Here is a 23627-nt window from a genome sequence, read left to right as displayed (position 1 = left end):
TTTACCTTTACATTTTTTGCCACCTGGCCAACATCTTCTGGCAGGCCACATATGTAGCCCTGGGCGAGAATATAGTAGTGGCTTGATAAACATTTACTGATTGATTGATGTCTACATGCATTGTATTCTTTTAGTACAGCTATAATATATATATACACACACATATATATTCACTGCATAATCAACATAAATCTTTGCCATTTAATTTGATAACAGTAATCTACACTCGACTGTGCCTTAAAAACATGACATTTGAAGTCTATTTTTCTCTTCTTTTCTTGTTTTGACAGAATGGGTATGTACTGGTAACTAAAAAGAAAGATGTTACAGCAGGTTCATAGACATGGTGCTCTAAATGACGTCAAACTAGAACTGCCTCACAGCAACTTGTAGTGCTCTAAGCAGACATGAGAAAGGATGAGTATGCTGCCTAAGTTGTAGCATGAAAACAGCCATAGATATAATTGAGCAAGCACAGCTGTGTTCCAATAAAATATTATTTCTGGACATTGAAATTTGAATTTCAAATTTTCACATGTCACAAAAATGTTATTCTTTTAAAAAAATTCAACCCATTAAAAATGTAAAAACCATCTTTAGTTTGTGGGCTATACAAAAACAGGTGGCAGAACAGCTTGAACGTGGTCATTGTACCACAGCTATCAAATGGTTTACTTTCTCAAGGAGCAGGGAGCAGAGGGAGAGAGGGAGGGAGAAAATTTGGAACTCAAAAATTTTTTTAAATGAATGTTAAAAGTTTTTGTTTACATGTGATTGAGAAAAAAATAAAAATTACTTGCTAAAAAAACCCCGATGGTCATAGTAATGTAGGAATGCTTGAATATATGATGAGGTATATTAAAAGACACATAAAAGCAATAACAGAAAATGGCAAAGTTGCATCAGTTTTTTATAGTTTGCAAATAATGACAAAAAATAGAAGTGTTACAATGACTTTAAAAAGTGGCACATTTTTTAGCTATGTAGATTGAAGACTATAATAAAAAAATACATTCTTAGCAGAGCAGCCATTCAGACAAAAGTTTACAGTTTATTTAAGGCAGAGAAGAAAAGGGAAACAAGTGCATGGTGAAGAGACTTAAAGCTTTGGTTGGTTAGATCATCTTGCAAATTGAATTAATTGCATAATATTAAAATTACTGAAGAGGTAACCAGTGTAGATGAGGACATGATAGCTAAGAAAATAATCAAATTAGATGGACACATTGATTAATTTTTTACTATGAATGAACAGGTGTATTCAGGAAAATGATGCCTCCTAAAACTTATATTTCACCTCAATCTGAATTTAAAGAGTCTAACAATTGTCTAACACTTTTATAGGGAGTTAATGCAGAAGAGGATTTTAAATGAAAACCAGTGCTCATTAATTGGTCTCATTCTCTAAAGAGGTTATAACTAAATTCTGATGGGGATAATTCAGAAAAAGTCATAGTGAGTCATTTGGATCTGCACAGGAACACAGCCAGGTCTGCAGACACTGGCAAGAGGGTCTGGCCAGGAACATGCTGGGGGTGGAGAACTCTAGCACCCCAAAACAAGCAGGGACACTCAGACACAGCCCTGTGGCAAGAGGAGGTCCCAGATGCATACCAAGGCACCACCAGACCCATACTGGGGTGCTGCAATGAGGACAAGTGCCAAGTAGGAGCTTTGTCACTCACTACCCAGTTCTAAGACACAGATCCAGAGTAAACAGAGAAGGGGACCTGTACCCTAGGGTGGTATTCCTGGGTAGGGAGACTGTATCACCAAGGTGATATTCACAGCACCAAGAGTGACTATGAATATGCTAGTGTAGTTCTGAATCGCGAAGTATAACAGAATCTCTATTTTTGCCTGTTTTAGATCTATTATGAACATACCATTTCCACTTAATTATGCTAGCCTCTTGTACATGTCCAGTTCTATGAGAAGCTGGGTACTCATTACCAGGTCATAATGGGGATTCCAGGCCTTAATATTACCTCACGACCTAAAGTCAGTTGTTCAGTCTCTTTCAAAGCCCAATACACAGCTAATAACTGCATTTCAAAAGTGGTATATTGAACTCCAGATGAAGGGTGTTTCCTAGACCAAAATCCTAAGGGTATATTTCAGCTTTGTTGTCTTTGCCTGTAAACTCCAGTTTGCATATTCATCCTGTATAGTCACTTGTAATTCCATCAGGTCACTTTTCTTAGGCCATAAATCTAGGGCCAATTGTAGAACAGCCTTTGCTTCTTCAAAAGCTTTACTCTGGGGGGCAGAACCAAGATGGTGGAGCAGAATGCAGAGTGAAAGAGATTTCCAGCCCAAGATAACCTGGAAGGATGACATGAAAGGTCTATTGTTCCAGGCTCAGAGTGGAGCACAGCACAGCCTTGGCTGTGCTGCATGGCGCAGATAGGACTGGAGCAGGCTTTAGGGTGCATAATCACAAGTAGCAGCTGCAGTTCCCAGATTTCTCAACCCACAAACTCCAAAGACAGCTTCAACGGTCAGTGGGAAAGCTCTTTCACCAGGGTGGGAGGGGAGCATGGTCTAGCCCCAGCCTCGGCCCCAGTCTCAGGGCGGTTGCAGCCACTGCAGCAACAGTGTCCATTTTTGGAGACTTCTGCCTAAAGACCCTGGGGGAGTAGAGTGGCTGATCTGAATCTCAGTCCTGAGTGGCAGTGCTGGGGTGAGGAGGAGCACTGGTGTGATGGACCTAGTGGAGGTTCTGGAGAGGGAACCCTACTCACAGTTCCAGGGCAGAAAAGCTTGTGGTTGCTCCCAGACCAGAGAACAGGCCAGGAGAGGAGTAAACTCCTCTCCCTTGATTGTGCCACCCTGGAGGAAGTAAGAACTTATAGGTCCCTAGAGTATACCCTCCACTTGACAAAGGACTCAAAAGTCAAATGACTGACTAGGAAAATGCCCAAAAAAGGGAAAAAAATAAGACTGTAGAAGGTTACTTTCTTGGTGAAAAGGTATTTTCTTCCATCTTTATGGATGAGGAAAAACAAAGCATACCATCAGAGGGAGACATAAAAGTCAAGGCTTCTACATCCAAAGCCTCCAAGAAAAATAAGAATTGGTCTCAGGCCATGGAAGAGCTCAAAAAGGATTTTTGAAAATCAAGTAAGAGAGGTGGAGGAAAAATTGGGAAGAGAAATGAGAGTGATGCAAGAAAATCATGAAAAGAGAATCAACAACTTGCTAAAGGACCGAAAAAAATGCTGAAGAAAATAACACATTTAAAAATAGATTAACCCAAATGGCAAAAAAGGTCCAAAAAGCCAATGAGGAGAAGAATGCTTTAAAAAGCAGAATTAGACAAATGAAAAAAAGAAGTTCAAAAGCTCATTGAAGAAAATAGCTCTTTAAAATTAGAATGGAGCAGATAGAAGCTAATGACTTGATAAGAAACCAAGAAATTGCAACACAAAACCAAAAGAACAAAAAAATAGAAGACAATGTGAAATATATCATTGGAAAAACAACTGACCTGGAAAACAGATCCAGGAGAGACAATTTAAAAATTATAGTGTACGTGAAAGCCTTGATCAAAAAAAAGAGCCTAGACATCATCTTTCATGAAATTATCAAGGAAAATGCCCTGATATTCTAGAATCAGAGTGTAAAATAAATATTGAAAGAATCCCCAATCACCTGTTGAAAGAGATCCCAAAAGAAAAACTCCTAGGAATATTGTAGCCAAATTCTAGAGTTCCTAGATCAAGGAGAAAATATTACAAGCAGCCAGAAAGAAACAATTTGAGTACTGTGGAAATACAATCAGGATAACACAAGATCTAGCAGCTTCTAAATTAAGTGATCGAAGGGCTTGGAATATGATATTCCAGAAGTCAAAGGAACTAGGAGTAAAACCAAGAATCACCTACCCAGCAAAACTGAGTATAATACTTCAGGGGAAGAAAAGGCCATTCAATGAAATAGAGGACTTTCAGGCATTCTTGATGAAAAGACCAGAGCTGAATAGAAAATATGACTTTCAAACACAAGAATGAAGAGAAGCATGAAAAGGTAAACAGGAAAGAGAAATCATAAGGGACTTAGTAAAGTTGAACTGTTTACATTCCTACATGGACAGATAATATTTGTAACTCTTGAGACTTTTCTCAGTATTTGGGTAGTTGGAGGGATTATATACATATATATAGTCAGAGGGCACAGGGTGAGTTGAATAGGAAGGGATGATATCTAAAAAAATAAAATTAAGGGGTGAGAGAGGAATATATAGTAAGGAGAAAGGGAGAAATGGAATGGGGCAAATTATCTCCTATAAAAGAGGCAAGGGAAAGCTCTTTCAGTGGAGGGGAAAAGAAGGGAGGTGAGGGGAAAAAGTGAAGCTTACTCTCATCACATTTGGCTTAAGGAGGGAATAACATGCACACTTAATTTGGTATGAAAATCTATCTTACACTACAGGAAAGTAGAGGAGAAAGTGATAAGTGGGGTGTGGGAGGATGCTAGAAGGGAGGGGAAATGAGAGGAGGGAGTAATTAGAAGTAAACACTTTTGGGGAGGGACAAGGTCAAAAGAGATAATAGAATAAATGGGGAACAGGATAGGATGGAGGGAAATATAGTTAGTCTTTCACAACATGACTATTATGGAAGACTTTTGCATGACTACACATGTATAGTCTATATTGAATTGCTTGCCTTCTCAGTGCGGATGAGTGGGGAGGGAGGATGACAGAGAAGTTGGAACTCAAAGTTTTAGGAATAAATGTTCAGAATTGTTTTTGCATGCAACTGGGAAATAATAAATGCAGGTAATGGGGTATAGAAATCTATCTTGCCCTACAAGAAAAAAGAGAAGATGGGGATAAGGGAAGGGAGAGGTGTGATAGAAGAGAGGAAAGATTGAGGGAAGGGGTAATCAGAATGCACAGTGTCTTGGAGTAGGGGGGAGGGGAGAGATGGGGAGAAAATTTGGAATTCAAAATGTTGTGGAAATGAATGTTGAAAACTAAAAATAAAAAAATAAAAAAAATTTACCATTCAAAAGAAAAAGCTTTACTCTGCTCAAGTCCCCAATCAAATTCATATTTTTCCTAGTAATTATATATAAGGGTTTCAAAATTTATCCCAGATTCAGTATGTGATGTCTGTAATATCCAAATCATCCTATAAACTTTTGGGCCTTTTTCTTATTGGTGAAGATAGGAAAATCCCGAATCTGTTGTTAGGTTTGTGGAAGAATCTCTCACTGCCCTTTATTTCATTGTGTACCCCAAAATTTTATGGTTTGAACTGCCCCTCGAATCTTTGCAGGGTTACTCTCCCACCAGTTCCACTTCTTATACAGTTTTTCCCTGTATCATAATATCATCTATGTAATGGGTAAGCTGTACACCAGATAGCTCTAATTCATCCAAATGTTCAGCCACAATTCTATGACAAATAGTGAGTTTATGCAGATATCTTTGTGGCAAGCATGTAAAAGTGTTTTGTCAGCCTTGCCAAGTGAAAGCAAATTAATCCTATTGTTGCGAATCTATTAGGAAAGTAAAGAAACCACTGCCTAAATCAATAACTGCATGCCAAGTCCCATCATATTTCTGGATCCTTTCTATTAAGGTAACGGTATCTAGAACAGCAGCATACAAAGGAAGAGTTACCTTATTCAATTGTTTATAATCCTCTGTCATCTTCCATGTCCCATTTAACTTTCATACTGACCAGACAGGAGTATTTCATTGAATGGCTGTAGGGACTAACACTTTTGTCTCAACATATTCCTTTATAGTATTGGTAATTTCACCTTGCCCACCTGGCACATGATACTACTTTAAAGTAATTACTTCAGAAGATTTAGGTAAAATGATTGGGTAAATTTTTATTTTATTTACTAAAACTGTATTAATTCCTACTTTCCTTACTGCAAACTGTTATCTCTCCTCTGGCAACTTTAAAGTCATATCTCTCAATATAACTATCCCAGTGATGTATTCAGGAATGGGTACAATTACCATGGTATATTTTTTCTTAGGTAATTGTCCAATTTTCATTGTTAGTTTGACTTGTCTGGCTCGTATTTCAGCCCCTCCCAGTCTACCAGTGATGGTGACAGGAGTTCCATGTTTAAACTTATCAGGGTTTCCATATATAAGGGAGGTTTCTGCCTTAAGGGAGGTTGATCATTTTTCCAATATGTGGTCAAATTGACATGGGGTCTGCAATCCCAACTGCGTATTTCTTTAATCTAAGCTGGGGCTCAGCCAATTTCCTATTCTCCCTGAAGGTGAGACAAATTTGGTTACAAGGGTTCAGGAGGATCTGTAGGGGCAGTTCTTACTTCTCTTTTCTGTCTACTATCAATCCCCTTTTCTGGGTACGTTCTGTATAGTTCATTAGTTGGAATATCATCTATTCTTCCAAAATCTACCCCTGCCCTCAATAGAGAAGTAAATAACTCTTTTTTTCTGACTTTGAATCTGCTGGCTATTCACTCTTCTCTCTCCAGGAAATTTATCTTTTCCCCAGTCCCCTAAGTCATTTAACTGTGAAATTTTGTCCAGCTCCTCTGAAAGAGGGTGCCCTATTTCCCCAGTTATTAGAGTCAGAACTAGATGCTTGTAGCCAGGAGGAGCCATCTTCACTATTATATTCCTATGGGAAACTGCAAAGGGGGTATCATAGCATGCATCTGCATTTCTGATCATTATGGCAGACTTCAGACTGTCCTTAAATGAATACCAGGGTCTTTCTCCACTAGGCCACACAGAGTCAGTAGGATGCTGCTTACTGCATCCTTCTGCAGTCAAAGCTAACAAATTACTCTTATTTTTACCTCTTTGAATATAGTTATCTCTAAAAGCTTGCTGTGCAAAAGGATTCTGTATACCTATAAATTTCATACGCCCTCTATCAATACTCCTTAGCATTGCAGGAGACAACATCATTCCCAAGCCTCCACCTCTGCCCCCATGGCCGGACCTTCCCACAAACAACACGCAAAGTGAGAGTTTAATAAGACCTTGGCCATCTCCAGTTGTCATGATGAATATCAGGCCACTGGACCCAGATGGCTGTGGAGGAGAAAGTGAGGCTGGTGACCTTGTACAGCCCTCCCTCATTCAAATCAAAATCAAATGCAAGTCATGTTATCATCTTGATGTCATGATCCTCTTTGGGAAGGAAGGACAAGCACAACAACCCACAAACACTCACAACACTAGCTGTGCCTGCCTGTGTCCTCTCTCCTCTGCCCTAGCTGCTCTCACTAACTACCACGCAGCTCTGCTCCACCCTTTCTATTCCATCCATATCAGGAAGCCCCTCCCATCACATGTGACTTAGGCTTCCATGTGATTTAAGAAGATCCCAAAGGCCTATTAATTGGTGGGAGAGATCTTCAAATTAAGCAAAAATACATTAGCAATACAGAGACCCAGCCCAAGATGGTATATTGAGAAGGAAGGAGGTTCAGAAGCCAGTAGCAATGAGGTGGCTCAGACCCCAGGAGCAAAATGAGGTCTCCTGCCTCAACATCTGATCCAGCATGCAGAGGAATAACCAGGGCAGGAATCCCAGACCAAAGGAGGACTTAGAATTCTGTCAGTCTGAACCAATAGAACTATCCAGAGACTGAGAAGAGGTTGGTGTGTTATAACATAGTACTCAATACTCTCCCAAAGCAGCAACAGGAGCAATCTGGACTTTCCCTCCCTAAGAGGAGCAGGACCCAGCCCTAACCTCAAATCTAGTCAGGAAAGACTGGTAGAATAAGCAGACAAAAAAAGACTTCCACCATAAACAGCTATCATGGTGGCAAGTAAATGCAAAAAACCAATTCAGAAAAAGATAAGGACTACAAAACACCTATAGGCAATGATTCAGAAAAAAGTACAGCTTGGGGAAAAATTCAACTAGAATTCTAGGAAGAGATAAAGCAAGAGTTTTTTTAAAAAAAGGTTTAAAAGTTTTTATAAATCAAATGAGAGTGCTTGAGGAAAAAATGGAAAAGAAAAGAGCAATGGAAAGAAAAAAAGGAAAAAAGAAAGGGAATTAACAGCTTGATACAAAAGGTATAAAACCTTGCCCAAGAAACGAACTCCCTGAAAATTAGAATGACCCAAATAGAAGACAGTGACTCCGTGAGGCAATAATAAATATTAAAATAAAGTCAAAAGACTGGAAAAGATATAGAAAATGTAGGGTATCTCAGAGCAAAAGCAACTGAACTGGGAAACGGGTTGAAGAGAAAACAAATTTAAGAATTATTGGACTATCTGAACACCATGACCCAAAAAAGAGCCTTCTGATTCTAAAAGATCCGAACAGATTCATTGCAAAGTAGAAATAGGACAAATCTACCAGTTACCTCCTGAAAAAAAACCCCAAATGAAAACTCCCAGGAATGTCATAGCCAAAATCCAGAGTTTACAAGTCAAAGAAAAAATACTGCAAGCATCCAAAAAAACCAGAATTTCAATATCAAGGAGACATTGTTGGGATCATACAGTATTGAGAAGCTACCAATATAAAGGAGCAGTAATCCAGAAGACAAGAGATATGAGCTTACAGCCAAGAATAACTTGCCAGCAAAATTAAATTGATCTTTAAGGGAACAGAGGATTTCCAAGCAGATGGCTCCCTAATTACCCTGGATCTTCTCATTACCATAGGTTTCTGGGAGTTCTACTATCCGGAGTGAGGAGTTCCCCTCACATCAGTGACTTGTCTCACACAAAGGGGCAGCCCTTTTCCTTCCCAAGAAAACCTCCTTTACATGCACAAATGATCCCACTATATTTCACCACATGATTGCTGTCACCGCATAATTGTTACATCCTGATTGTTTTTCAGTTCAAAAATGGGTTTATAACATTTCATTGCATAATGGTGGTGTGGTATAATTCTGTTCATCATGCTACTTAAAAGGTAAACAGAGGAGCCATGTATTCACCAGTGGCATATGAATATGCACTTTTTGCTTGTGCACTGTGACCCACAAGCCTAGAATTTTCCGCATTTGTGCATTGTCAGTATATTTCCAAAAGCCAACTTGTTTGGTTTGTTTGGAACGCTGCAGAACTAACGGTATTGTCATTCAATCCAATGAAGAGCCATAGGTACAAGGGGAGCAGGCAGGTAGGCGAAGCTGCCATGAGTAAGTCAAGTTATATGGTAAGACTTGCCTCTTCCCACACCAGCTAAACTGTATGGTTCATCTGCCAGCAATACAGTTTAGCAACAAATTATTTTTAAGTAATATTTGCACATTTTTAAAGCTTCACATACTGGTTGCACTCCACTTTTTTGCAAAAGATTTGTCATCAAATCTGCAACAATTATGCCATGAAATGTAGTATTTCTCTCTGTATTCTGCAGCAGATTGTGCCCTCTATCATCTCTCCTCTCTCAGTAATTTTCAGTCTCTCCTTTTTTACTGGCTATTTCCCTGTTGCTTATAAAATATGACCATATCTCTCCAACCTCAAAAAACTCTTATGTAATCCAACTCCAGTAATTATCATTCTTTATCTTTTTTCTCTTCCATAGGTAAACCCCTCGAAAAGGCTATCTACAAAAGACAACTCTCACTTCTTTTCCTTTCACTCTTTTTGATTCTCTATAGTGTAACTTCTTACCTCATTATTCAGTTAACTGAACCATCTCTCTAAAGTTACCAGTAATCTCTTAATTGTCCAGTCTAATGACCTTTTCTTACTTCTTCTCCTTCTTGATCTTTCCACAGTCTTTGACACTGTTGATCACTCTTTCTTCTTGATGGTTTCTTCTCATGGTCTCATGGTTTTCTTGGCACTATGGTTATGGTTGGCAATATGGGTTTCCCCTTCTCCTTGTCTGACCACTCTTTCTCAATTTTCTTTCCTGAATCTTTATCCAGGTCATGATCACTAATGGGGAGTGTCCCTTAACACTCTGTCCTGGCTTCTCTTCTCTGTTCATGTTATTTGTTTACTGATCTCATCAGGTCTCATGAATTTAATTACCAACCCCTATGCAGATTGTTCTCAGATCTCTTCATCCAGTCCTAAACTCTCTGTTGACTTCTAGTCTCCAAACTGCTTGTTGGACACCTCAAATTGCATGTTCTATAGAATTCTTAAACTCAATATGTCCCAAATTGAACTCATTATCTTTCTCCCTGCCTTCTTCCTAACTTCCCTATTACTGTTGAGGTCACCATCATCCTATCAGTTACCCAGCCTTGCCTCCTTCTCTCCTCTGACATTTCCACATTCCTGATGCAAGCCCTCTTCACCTCTTATAGTGGACTACTCCAAAAACATTTGATTAGTCTCTCTCTGTCTCAAGTTTTTCCCCACTTTAGTACATTCTCCTCTCAGCTGTCAAAGCTATCTTCCTAAAGCATAGGTATCATCATGTCACCTCCCTATTCAATAAACTCTGGTGGCTCTTAATCACCTCCAGGATCAGATATAAAATTGTATATTTGGCTGTCTTGTCTCTCGCCACATTTCTGCTTCCTTCAAAGGGTCTTATGAGCTGAGGATTGGATAACAAAAGTTACCCCTTTCTCCTTCTCCCCAACCCTAAAGACACACACACACACACACACACACACACACACACACACACACACACACACAGACACACACATACACACACCAGCAGGGCAACAGAATTACAGAGATTCCGAGGCAGAGAGACTAAAATGTCTGAATTGAGACAGAGATCTTGGTGGAGTTAAAGAGCCCATGAATGGTAAGACAGCGCAGGAGGAGATGACTTGTCAGTCATAGGCATTGTCCCCCTATTATTACCCACTGCCCTGCCTCCCTCTGCTGCTACACAAACATCCACAGCCCAGTCCCTGACACAATGGTCTGGGAGGGGCCAGGGAACTGGCTTCCTCTTTAGAGATCCCTATCTGTATCCTTACCTCTGGCCTAAGAGATACAGCAAGAAGCCAAGAAGAGGAGATTTAGGCATAGTGGGTATTAGAGGTGCTGAAGACTAACACAGATATAGGTGTTTTTAAAAGGTTTAGATAAACTTAAGGATGATGGAACCAGAATGAGTTATTGTGGGAATTCAGGTTGTTTGAGGGTGGGGATTGGAATATCCTAATCTTTAAATTTGACATCCCTTGGCAACATGTCAGGGATCTTCCATTAATTTCCAAAATAGCATCTTATTTAAGCAAAGAGACAGAGACTCAGGGATAGAAAGATTCACACAGGTACAGAAGACAGGGAAAGGAAGGAGGAGGAGAAGAAGTAGGAGGTGGGGGGAAGGGGGAGGACAGAGACCAAGAAACAAGGAGAGAGAAATAAAGACACTCAGAGAAATGTTGGGGAAAAAGAAACATAAGGAGAGACAGATGGAGAGACACATAGAAAGAGAGAGAGAAACAAGGAGAGAGAGGCATAAGGGGAGATAGAGACATAGGGGGAAAGAAATTTGTGTGGAGAGAAAAATCAGGAGATAGTGGCAAAGAGAGACAGAAATATGAGAAGGGAGAGAGACACAAGAGACGAAACCACAAAATAATTTAGAATGATTTAGTGTTGTGAGGAACTTTAGAGATCATCTAGTCCTTTCCCCTCATTTTACACATGAGGAAATTGAGACTTGAAGTGACTTGTTCAAGTAGTAAGTAGCAGAGTTAGAATTTGTATCCCCAAAGCAAGTATTTGTTCAGAAGTCAAACCTAGCATGTCTCACAATCAAGAATCTTATCCTTAGATTAGTGTAAGAAAGGAGAGACACACACTTGAGAAACAGACCAAGAGGAAAGACACACCCATTGTCCCTAGAGATACACCCTTAACTGGCCCATCTCCACATAAAGCCATCACAGTCTAATACGAATGTACAAGGTCATAGATCCAAAGAAGGCATATATCTGCCTTCACAGGTCCTCCTCTTAGACCTGCTTCCTAAAGGAACCCCCCCCCCCACCCAAGTTCACTGCCATAAGGGATCTAAGCATCCTAGTCTCCAGCATCCAGTAAAAAGCCCTGTTCAGTATCCCTCTGGGGGGGGATTGAGGGTGGGGGGTGGAAAGGAGAGGAGTGTCCGGTTGGGAGGAGGAACCTGATTCCTGTTTCCTGCCCCAACTCACAGGGCAACAGGAGGTGATCAAGAGCGGAGGGGACTGCCGGGTAAGAGTTAGGGTGTCTTGGGTCCCTGGAAGGGATGGGAGTTGGGGGAGGAGGAAAAGAAGTAGGCATCAAGAGGTCAGATACTTGGGGCCTTCAAGGGCATGGAAGCTGGAGGAAAGGGATGAACCAGAGGCTGGGATACCTGAGTCCCTAAAGAAAATGGGCAGGTGGGGCTAGGAACTGTATACCTGGGTTCCTGAGCAGAAGAGGAGAATGTCTGGGATTGTGGGGGAGGGGTTCATCTGCTTGAGTCTACCTCACAAATCATCAATGACTGGGGCTCTGGGAGAAGGAGATGATGCCTTTGTCCTCCTAGGTCCTAAGGCAGGTTTGGGAAGCCCCTGGATGTTCCAGAGGCCTGGCACTGTCTCTGAGACTCTACCCTATTTCAGCATTTCCTTTCTCACACTAAGAACAAGCTCCATCACAGAGACTCCCACTCATCCCTATCCATATCCTCCTACCTTCACAAAAGCACCAACTTCAGTTCCTTTCCTCAGTTCATTTTTCTCTCTCTGGGCAAATATGGGGCTGTGAAGATTTAGGCTGAGGTAGAAAGAGGCTGCAGTGGAGAGGGCTAGTTCTCTCTTTGGATGTCCCTGAGTCAGAGACTCCCGGACTCTCCATGCAGGAAAATAAAGCTAAAAATAATCCGGAAAGGGAGAGTCCAGGAGAAAGAGGAACTTGGAAATGGGGGTGGGAACTAGAAAACAGTGATATATACTCCCTGCCTCTCTCCCTTCTCTCTTTCTGTCTTGCTCCCTGTCTTTCTATCTCTGCATTCAGTCTTTGCATCTGTCTCACTTCCAAGTTCCTTTTATTAATTTATGACACCCCCCCATCCCCTAGCCATGCCACCACAAAACATCCACTCTCTCTTCCTCTCTTCTGCCCCCTTCTCACCCACCCTCCTTTAGCTCTGACTCATTTCCCCAGTTTCCTGAAGTCAGGAAATGCAAAGACAGAAACTGAGGAACCAAGACTGAGGTGTCACTTTTGACGGACGTCTCAAATAAGACACTAGAATTGGAATGCGAAGCAGGAAAGAAAGAAATGGAAGAGGAGGAAAGGAGCAAGATGAGGAGAGGGAGAAAGATGAGAAAATGAAAAATTGAGGGAGAAAGTGTAGAAATTCTGTTTTTAAGGGTTCACTATTTGGACTCCCAAATAATGTGTTGGTTACTAATGTTTACAACATTATAAATGTCAGCTTATAAATTCAAATGCTTATATTCTTCTAACCCTCAGCTACTGACCTTAATCTCTTCCCTTCTCCCCAATCAAGGTGATGCCTTCAGGACCAGGTCCCCCTATCATTCTTAAATCCAGACAAAGATGTCAGCCCAGTCTCTTCCCCCAGCAACACCTCCATCTCAGAAGCCTCCTCGAGTCACTCGTCCCCACCCTCCTTCGAGACTACGGACTAATCCACTCCCACGGTCATTCTTCAATGGGTCCTCTCCCCAGGCGGTAGCCACTCCACCTGCTTCTCATGATCCATTAATCTTAACCCCACTCTCCCCACCGTGTGATTCTCTCCCCACTTCTACCAAGCCTATTCGTCCATCTACACCATCCCCCAAATCTAGCTCCCTTTCTTTGGCTCAACCAGAATCTTCTTCCAGGTCCCCAAGTCCCCAGGCCCTAAGCCCTGGTCTCCCTAAGCTACTTTCCCCATTCCCAGCTCCCCAGATCAATTTCCCTGAACCTATCAGTCCCTCTCAGTCCTCATCTCCCAAATCCCTGTCCCTTCCCCATCACCCCTCAGCATCTGGAACTGTCCGGAGACTAGCTGGGAGGTTTGAGGCAGGGTCCACAGTAGGGGACCAAGTTGGGGAAGCCCCACTTCCCTGTCTTCAGGGTGGAGTGAATGAGAATGGAGAGAAAGAAGACTGTCATGATCCTCTGGCAGGGAGTGGAGCCCAGGAGAATGGATGTCTAGGTAAGCAATGGGACTATGGCTTGAGGACATAGAGTGATTTGTGAGTTCTGGAAAAAACCAGATTCCAGAAAGATAAACTGAATCTGGGAAGTTGAATATATAGGTCTTCAAGAGACTTAGAGGGTAGAGAATTGGAACCAGTGACTGTATTATATGTAGTACAAAGAGTACTAGTCTTAGAGAAGTAAGAACATTGGTTCAAAACCAGATCTGCTAATAACTAGTTGTGTAACCTTGGTCAAGCCTTCTTTTGGTAGCTTAGTTGTTTTCCTCTATATAATGTGAGAGTTGGATTTTATGACCAGTAAAATACATTCCAATACTGACAAAATTTAAATAAGTGTATTAAATGCCTTGGCTCTTGAAGGACAAGGGGGCTGGAGTTCTACTCAAGTGTCTTTTGTCTCTTCCCAGATACTCCCCTGTCTTGCCCACCTCGTTGTCCCTGTCTCTGTCATTTGGCACATCCTGGCCTGGAACTTAAATGGGTATCTGTGGGGGACAGTGAGGAAGTCCCCCAAGCTCCTCCTCGTTGCCCCACTCGCTCTCTCCCCAGTCCCCCTAGTAACAAGAACACCTCTGTCGTTCTCACATCCTACCGATCCATGGTGGAGCACAAACTCCTCCCGCCTCTCACACCTCCCAAACCTACTTGGACCAAGAAGGAGGCCACTTGTCCTGAGCATCCTCCACAGACAGACTCCAACCTACCCTCCAAAGATGAGACTTACCCAGGTATTGGAACTGGAGAATGGCAGGGATGCTTGAATTCCAGAGGGAAGCAGATGCTGGGAATAGGGAGAGAGAAGAGGGAAAAGGAATATAACTCCATGAAAGGGAGGGAACTACAATTCTCAATGGACCAAGAGGCAGCAACTCAGGTTGAGAAACAGCACAAGACCTGCTCCTGAAGACTTGCTATGTCGCATCGGTCCAGAGATGAAGTTAGCCAAAGTTCTTTTTAGGGCTGGGGCTGTCTCATATTTTCCTTATATCCCCAGCACCTAGCTTAGTATCTTTCATGTAGAAAGGATATAATATCTTTAAAAATTCGTTTGAATTGAGGGCTTTGCCAGCTTTGATATTCTGTGGTTCCCAAAGTTGCTGGCTCCTTCATTAGCATCTCCTTTACTCCAATATCTGATAAGTGATGTAGTTTGTTCAGTAGTTCTCTGATGGAACCTGGGGAATCTTTGGCTATGGGAATCAAATGCCTGGGTCCCTGAGAGTAATGAGACCTTTCACCCCTTGCTGTGATTTCTCTCTCTAGGGGACAATGTGGAAGAATATCCAAAGACCTCGGTGGGCAGGTACCAGACATCCTCCGATAATGTCCAACACCCCAACCATCTCCAAATTTGATTTGCTTTAAGATCAAAGGAAAAGTCTTCCTCCTCCATGAACCTCGTTCACTCATGCTGAGTGGTTCTCCTTGCTTTTCAATTGTCACTACATGCATGAATCGTACTTACTATTCATTTGACATTTAGTCATGTACCATATTGTGACAACTCATCTTACGTGATTATCTAATTCAGTGTTTATGTCTTATTTCTCCCCCCTACCCCCATTTGCCCATCATTTCTCAAGGGAAGAGATTATATTTTTACATCCTCTCAGCACAGCACATAGAATATTGCCTCAGTTAAACTTTCAGGGAGTTTTTATTTCTCTTTCTCTCCACAGGGACCAAGAGCTAGAGGTTCTGAATGAAGAGGATTGGGGCCTGCCTCTGCAGGATGGTGAGGGACTCTGAACTCCTGGGTCTTTGAAGATAGAGGGATCTGGAGAGGGAGGGCAAGGGACTTGAGGCTGGCCACTTGGGTCATTGCCCAGGAGCACATTGAACATCTAGTACCTTTTCCTCAGAGCCCCTGTACCAGACAGCTGTGCTGGCAGAAGAGCTGTGGGGAGTTGGCAAGGATGGGAAGCTTCTTCCAACAAACCTCAGAGAACCCACAGAACCTCGAAATACACTGTGGCAGGAGCTCCCTACAGTTCGGGAGAGTGGCCTCTTAAAGACCCTGAGCCCTCAGGAGAGGCGGATGCAGGAGGTCAGACAGCTGGGTGGGCACACGAAATGGAAACTGAAGGGAAAGGATTGGAAAGAAAGAGTTTGGAGTTGGAGGGTTGGAGGTCTGGTTCTTGGATATGAGTGGAATTTGAGACTGGGAGGGATCAGGGGAGACTAGCTAGGGATAAGAAACTGGGATTCTCATAGATCTTAAGCTAGAAGGGACCTCTCAGGTCTCTTCCAGATCTTTTAACTCTTTTCCAGAGTCTATTTGAGGTGGTGACATCAGAGGCCTCCTACCTCCGTTCCCTTCAACTGTTGATGGACACTTTTGTGCTAAGTACTTCGCTCCGAGATACACTGACACCCCGAGATCACCATACTCTGTTCTCTAATGTACATCGTGTCCAGGGTGTCAGTGAGCGGTCAGTCTGCCTTCCCAGGTTTCTGTCCCCTCTATCCCTACTTCCCTTTAGATTCCTGGTTTCCAATTCCCCAATTCCCAGTTCTCTCTTTCTCTATCTCAGGCCCTCTCTAGATCCCCAAATTCAGTTCTGTAGGGTATTCCCCTTTTCTCCTGACTCTTCTCATGGATCCAGATGTCCTGGCTCCCTAATTACCCTGGATCTTCTCATTTCCATAGGTTTCTGGGAGTTCTACTATCCCGAGTGAGGAGTTCCCCTCACATCAGTGACTTGTGTGATGTGGTACATGTCCATGCTGAGGGTCCCTTCTCTGTGTATGTGGATTATGTGAGGAATCAGCAGTATCAGGAGGAGACATACAGACGCTTGATGTAAGGACTGCCTTGACCCCTGACATCTGGGGACTGGAAGGAAAAAAATCAGGGGAGGGTTTGAGGTTTGGAAGCCCTAAGGGGGAGGGGAGGTAGGCAATTAATTAGATCCTGGAGAAGGAACCTGGGGCTCTGCTGCTAGATCCTGTGTCCTCCTTCTGCAGGGAGACAAACATGCGTTTCTCAGCAGAACTGCATCGGCTGCAGAGCCTGCCCCAATGCCAGAGGCTCCCACTGCCTTCCTTCCTGCTGCTTCCCTTCCAGCGAATAACCCGGCTTCGAATGTTGCTTCAGGTGCTGGGACCGGGGCCCCTTTGCCTGGAACCCCTTGAACCAGAGTTTGCCTGCTCTGGGGTGGGAGTCAACCATCCTCAGGTCTTGCTCATACAAAGATTCTGCCAGTTGGGAGGATTTTCTCCTAGCCAGAGAACCTCCCAGTGTGGAATCCCCAATCCAGGAACCCAATGACTCATTCTACAGCTTGACCAAACTCCATAGTCCTCAAATGAGGGCATGCCATCTTCAGAACCTCCAAATCATGTCACCCAAGGTGGAGCTGGGAATCTCTGGTTTTTTGATTTATCATTCCTTAGAAATTCATGTTTGTCCCAATTAATTGATATCCCTGCTCCCACTCCAACTCACTTTTTTATGCTTCTAGATGCATCACTTACAAATTAAACAGTGGGTACAATGGAAAGAGGGTATAGTACTTGTGTTCAAACTCTAGTTCTGCTATCTGTGTGAACATGGACAAATCATGTCAACTCTAGACCTCAGTTTCCTCATCTGTAAAATAAGGGGGTTGGATTAAATTACCTTTTAGTTCCCTTCCAGCTCTATATTAATGATCCTGTGATCCTAGAGCTCTGGGGTCACCTTACCTTCTCTGTTCACAGAACATCCTTCGTCAGACTGAGGAAGGCTCAAGCAGACGAGAGAATGCCCAGAAAGCATTGGGGGCCATAAGCAAGGTATGGGGGAATTGAGACCTGGGAAGGAAACAGGCAGGAAGGAGGAGATAGGGTGACACAGGTCCTTTTCCCTAGATTATTGAGCGATGCAGCGCTGAAGTTGGGCGAATGAAGCAGACAGAGGAGCTGATCAGGCTCAGCCAGAGGCTGCGTTTCCATAAAGTCAAGGTCAGTGGCCTTGTGTCCTTGGCATCCAAACCCCCCATTAGGTCTCACTCACCCCCTCCTCCGGTTTCCTAACTCCTGGTTCTAGCTCTCCAAATTCCCATTTGTGGTAGTGCCCAGGCCCTGAGTTTTTGTGGGGTAGGGGGTGAGGGAAGCATACAGGGTGGGTGGGGAGACGTGCTAGGGGCAGCTAAGGAGCATGGTGGATAGAGGGTCGGGCCTGCTCAGGTAGACTCATCTCCCTGTGTTAGAATTTGGCCTCAGATACTTATTAGCTGTGTGACCCCGGACAAGTCACTTAACCCTGTTTTTTCAGTTTCCTCATCTATAAAATAAGCTGGAGAAGGGAATGGCAAAGCATTCCAGTATGTTTGCCAAGAAAACCCCAAATGGAGTCACAAAGAGTCAGACACAACTGAAAACAGTTGAACGAGAACAAAACAATGCACAGAATGGGGTGCAGAAAGGTAGAGCTGTGAGTCTTTTACTTCTGCTTCCCATCCCCACCCCAGGCCTTACCTCTGGTCTCCTGGTCCCGGCGTCTGGAACTGCAAGGAGAGCTGATGGAGTTAGGAAGTAGGAAGGGCAGGTCCCTCTTCAATTCTCGCCCCAGACTTACTCCCCTCTGTCTTCTGCTCTTCAGTGACCTACTGCTCATCACTCAGCCTAAGAGGTAAGCAGTGCTTCTGGATGATGGGGGGAGAAGCATGTGGGAGGGGATACCAGAAATCTTTCCTGATAATCTCTCTTCTGGGCAGTGGACAAAGGTTATATGTTCTGGATTATGCTCACCGATCCCTGGTTCAAGCCCAGCCGGTTCCAGACCCTTCTGGTCCCCCAACTTTTCGCCTCTCACTACTCAGCAATCACCAGGGCTGCCCTACCCACCGACTACTCCAAACTTCTTCTCTGTGAGTCTTGACATCTCAATCCCTGGATACTTCTAGAGAGACCATCCAGAACATATTATCTGACTCCCTTGATTTATATAGCCCAACAACTCCATGATTCCTCCAATCTCTTCCCCCAAACCAACCCTCTCTATCACAATCCTTGCTCCTCCCCTCTGGGCTGCTCCTAGGAATCTAGGGGACCAGCTATGACTTCTCCATGTTCTGTCTAATCCCTCTCCCAGGTCTGACATGCAGCGCTGGTTGGGGGCCTTCCCCACTCCAGGACCCCCTCCTTGTTCTCCAGACACCATCTATGAGGAGTGGGGTGAGGACAAGCTTGATGACAAGATGGTGGTGGGGGAAATGACATTATAAGGAAATGGAGTTTGGGGGCGAAAAGGGGAGGGATGAACCAGGGGAATTTTTTGGGAACCTGGATCCTAGCCTCATTCTGTATCTCTCCCATACCTCCTCCAGATTGCCCCCAGGCCCTGAGCATAAATTCTCATGGAACGGCCAATACAAAAGATCTGGACCTGGAGTCTGGGAACTTTGCCAACCAGCTTCACAAAAGTCCAGAGGGTAAGGGAAAACATATTCTTCCCAACATTTTCCCACTCATCCTCCCACTTTTCTTTATGAAGCCCCTCTTGATGAGACTCCACAGATACAATTCAGTTCAACAAATATTTATTATTTGCTGAGTTCTGTGGTAGGCATTAGGGGACATAGATAAGGGACATTAGATAAAACATGGTCCCTACAAATGTCTATTCAGGGGATCTTACACATAAACAATAGCTACAACACAAAACATTGCATAAACCCTTAAGAAAGATCATGCAGAATGATCCATGAGAGGGAAATAAAACTCATTACCAGCTGGAAGGAGGTGAAATCAAGGAGGTGATTAGCTTAACTGTAAGAGGTGGCATCTGAAATGGGCTCTATTAGCCTATGGCCAAGATTTCAACAGATCAGGGTAGAGAGATGGGAAAGGCATCCCAAGTAGGAGAACTATTACTCAGGTCACTCTCCTGGTCCTCCCCTCTCATTCCAAACACCCATGGGATGGGGCCGAGGGGGTGGGGGTGGGGTGGGAGGAACTTTTAACCTTTTTTTGTCTTACATTCTTTTGGCAATTTGATGAAGCCTATAAACTCAGGATGTTTTAAAATGCGTAAATATAACACACTGGACTACAAGGGAAACATTCTGTTGAAATACAGTTATCTGGTTGTTTTGTTTTAATGGAATTCTCGCATCTCAGAGAGAGAATCCTAGGAACCACTTAACCCTCCTTTCTTCCCAGCCTGGCTGAAGGGTATCCATGGGTCGTATGCCGCTCAGTTAGCAAGTGAGGTGACAGGTGAGCACACCCGCCGGAAAAACCTTCAACAGCAGAAGCAGCTACTTCGAGAGGCTGGGAAAGCCCTACATCCAACGCCCACACTCTCCCTCTCCGGGTGCTAGCAGCTGCCTCCCACACTAAGGTAGTTCCGTTAAGGATCCAGGCTCACAACTCCACTCTCAGAACAGCCAATATGGGACTGGCATTCCTGTGAGCAACCAATGAAGACAGAGTCATCTCAGACCCTAACTAAGGAAAATGATAATTCCTTGAATTGGCAACCAATGGGAGACAGACTCTCAAGACATTGGAGCCAATGAAGATAGAGATATATGCCTCTCTTTTCTTAAAAAGATTGTAGAACAAAGTCTCTTCATCTGCAATGTGCTTAGAGCTTGTGAGGACCTGGTGTACAAAACTCATGTATAGAGTGTTCAGGAAGGACTAAAATCTTTGGTGTGAGAGCTTGCTGTGAGCCCCTTGGCTGCTCATCCACTTTGAGTGTTTACCTGGCCTTCAACTCTCACTTGGGGCTCCAAGAAGCTGTAGCATAGGAAGCAGCCACATCCCAGTAAACCTTCTTGACAGATGCGCTAAACCGGGTTGAGGGTAATCAAGAGGCCTCATATTATCAGTGACTTAGGGGAACGCCTACCCCAAGCACGTGAAGACTTCCCTGGCCTAATGGGCCGATATAAACAGTTTATTCCAATGGCCACGAAGGCAGTTGAAGCAGATGCTGTGGAGCACTTAGACATGGAAGACGCAAAGGTCACCCACAGCATCCCAGACCATGGCCAGTTGTCCTGTCTTGCCACTGGATTTATATGACTCTGGAAGAGAGCTAGAGTGTGCAACTCTATCTCACTTTAATACAATGCACATTTAAGTCAGGAGATCACCCCTGTGATGTCAGTGGTCCTCTTTGAGAGGAAGGATGAACAGCTTACAGCTTGTGAGGACACTACTAGCCAAGAAGCCATTCAGGACCAAATCGTCAATGAGGATTGAAGGCACCAATGTGGTAATCAGTCAACAAGAGTGGAACTTCAAAAATTTTTCTTATTGAGCCTCAGCCACACCCCTAGACCACTGTTTTTGGGATGCTCCGTCCTATCACTGTGGTATCCAAGATGTATGTATGTGGAGAGGAGATCTGAATATGGTGTGAAAACTAAGAAAATGTGATGAGTTTGCTTTAAAACCCAGGTTGGAACTTCTAAGAGTTGATATGCCAAACCATTTTGACTAGTTGCCAAAGCTTTCCTCTCTTCCACTAGGTTTCTTTCTCCCCATTTCTGGAGTACATCATAAATGGGTCTTGGAAGTGAATGATGCTGGGGTAGGAGTGTAGGAAAACACATGGAGAGGGTATGAGAGGAGAAGAGTGGTTGCTTGGGCCAAGGAGTAGAAGAAATACATCTAGACTGGGGGGAGGGTGTCAGGAGATTCTGTCACTTAACTAGCTGTGTGACCTTGGACAAGTCAATTCTCCTCTCTGAGACTCAGTTTCCTAACTCCAGTCAACACATATTTATTAAGAGCTTCCTATGTGTCAGGAACTGTCCTAAACATGGGGACTATAAAGCAAGGCAAAAAACATGATCACTGTCCTCAAGTGCTCACATTCTCTAGAGCCTCTAAAATGGGACTAATACCTACCTCACAGGATTGTTTGATAATCTATAAGATAATGGATAAGAGCATTTAGCAAACTATAAAGTGATACCTACATATATACACATATACACACAGAGATAAGCATATTATATTAAAGAAATGGGAGCTTGGAGTATGAGGAAATGAGTGACTGGGCATTGAGAAGTCATGATTAACTTAAGGTTCTGGGAGGGGGAAAGCAGAATTATGTGGCATTAGTGCTATCCACCTCTTGGGTACCATGGAAGGAGCTAAGGCTGGAAGATGAGGCCTGGGGACAGTGGAAAGCAATACAGCCCCTCCAAGTGGGCATGGTCTTCCAATTTTGGCAGCTGGAGCACTTGAGGTCCATGGGTTTGTTGTCTGGGTTTCTTCTTGTTCATTCTGGTGGCTTCTCAGAAGATGTTCCTCAATAGGGATTGTGAGCTTCTCAAGCAATGACTACCCCAGGATTAAGCCTGGTTATGGTAAGAGATAGAGGGCTACACAGAACACATAGAAAGGATCAGATGTTTTGTGGAAACAAAGGGATGCACTGGGCGAACCTTTCTTTCTCCCTTTTTATTGACTGGTATAATAACTTACTAAATGCAGACATATGGGGAGTTCACAATACAGAGAGTGTAAGATTTAACATAGAGAGATTATTTAAGATATAATCATTTGGAATATATTTGTAACACGACTTTTGAAAGTTGAGGCTTGGTGACTCACATCTCCAACTGCCTACTGAACATCTTGAACTGGATGTTTCCTAGACCTTTTAAACTCAACTTACCCCAAAGTCAACTTCTCTTCTTCCCTCTCTTCCCTCAGCTTGTCCCTCTTCCTATCTGCCTTGTTACTGTCAAGAGTACCACCTTCCTCCCAGTCATGGAGGTTCCCTATTTAGATGTCATCTTTGACTCTTTATTCTCTCTCATCTCCCCTCTCCAATATCTAATCAGTTGCTAAATCCTACCAGTTCTACTTTCTTAACATCTCTATCCCCTTTCTCTCTTCTAACACTTGTTACCCTGATGCAGACTATTATCACCTCATACTTAGGCTACTCCATTAGCATTCTGGTCAGCCCCCTGCTTCAAATTTCTCCTCACTCTTCTCCATTCTCCACTCAACTGTTAAATTGACCATGTCACTGCCCCATGTCAATAAACTCCAGGATCTGTCTATAACCCCAGGATCAAATATAAAGTCCTTTGCTTTGACTTCTAAAGTCCCTTATAACCCTGCCTCTTCCTACCTTTCTAGTCTTCTTATACCTAATCCCCTTCCTACCCCGCATCCCCGCAAACATTCTACAATGTAATGATATTGGCCTCCTAGTTCTTTGCACAGGACACTCGATCTCCTTCCTTACTCCACTCAATCTCCCTTACTCTTTTCATTTTGCCTGGCTATCCACCGTGCCTTGAATTCTCTCTGTGTTCTCCTCCATTCTCTGCTTTCCCTGGCTTCCTTCAAGTCCTAGTAAAAAATCTCACCTTCTATAAGAAGTCATTCTAGATCTCCTTGAATGTTAATGCCTTGGTCCTGTTGATTAAATCAAATTTATCCTGTATATATATCTCTTTCTGCATAATTGTTTGCATGTTGTCACTCCCCTTAGACTGTGAGCTCCTTGACAGCAGAAGCTAGTTTTTGCCCTTTTTCTGTATTTCCAGTGCTTAGCACAATGTCTGGACAAGTAGAAGGTGCTTAATAAATATCTGTGGACTGTT

The 23627-nt window shown here is 43.2% G+C and overlaps 1 protein-coding gene across 1 annotated transcript; it reads left to right on the top strand.

The window, feature by feature from the left end:
• Positions 1 to 12006: 12006 nt before the first annotated feature.
• On the top strand, positions 12007 to 23627 carry ARHGEF15 (Rho guanine nucleotide exchange factor 15). The gene is made up of 16 exons (XM_072641103.1): positions 12007 to 12112; positions 13398 to 14054; positions 14469 to 14789; positions 15325 to 15364; positions 15741 to 15796; positions 15924 to 16108; positions 16333 to 16493; positions 16712 to 16864; positions 17029 to 17158; positions 17764 to 17838; positions 17914 to 18006; positions 18516 to 18676; positions 18762 to 18914; positions 19139 to 19221; positions 19374 to 19478; positions 20209 to 23627. Exons 2-16 carry the CDS (start codon positions 13448 to 13450, stop codon positions 20367 to 20369), a joined length of 2484 nt encoding a protein of 827 aa, XP_072497204.1. The 5' UTR covers positions 12007 to 12112; positions 13398 to 13447; the 3' UTR covers positions 20370 to 23627.

The sequence above is a fragment of the Notamacropus eugenii genome, chromosome 2 (assembly GCF_028372415.1).
Source record: "Notamacropus eugenii isolate mMacEug1 chromosome 2, mMacEug1.pri_v2, whole genome shotgun sequence".
Taxonomy (NCBI): Eukaryota; Metazoa; Chordata; class Mammalia; order Diprotodontia; family Macropodidae; genus Notamacropus; species Notamacropus eugenii.
This window is presented reverse-complemented; position numbering and strand designations above follow the sequence as displayed.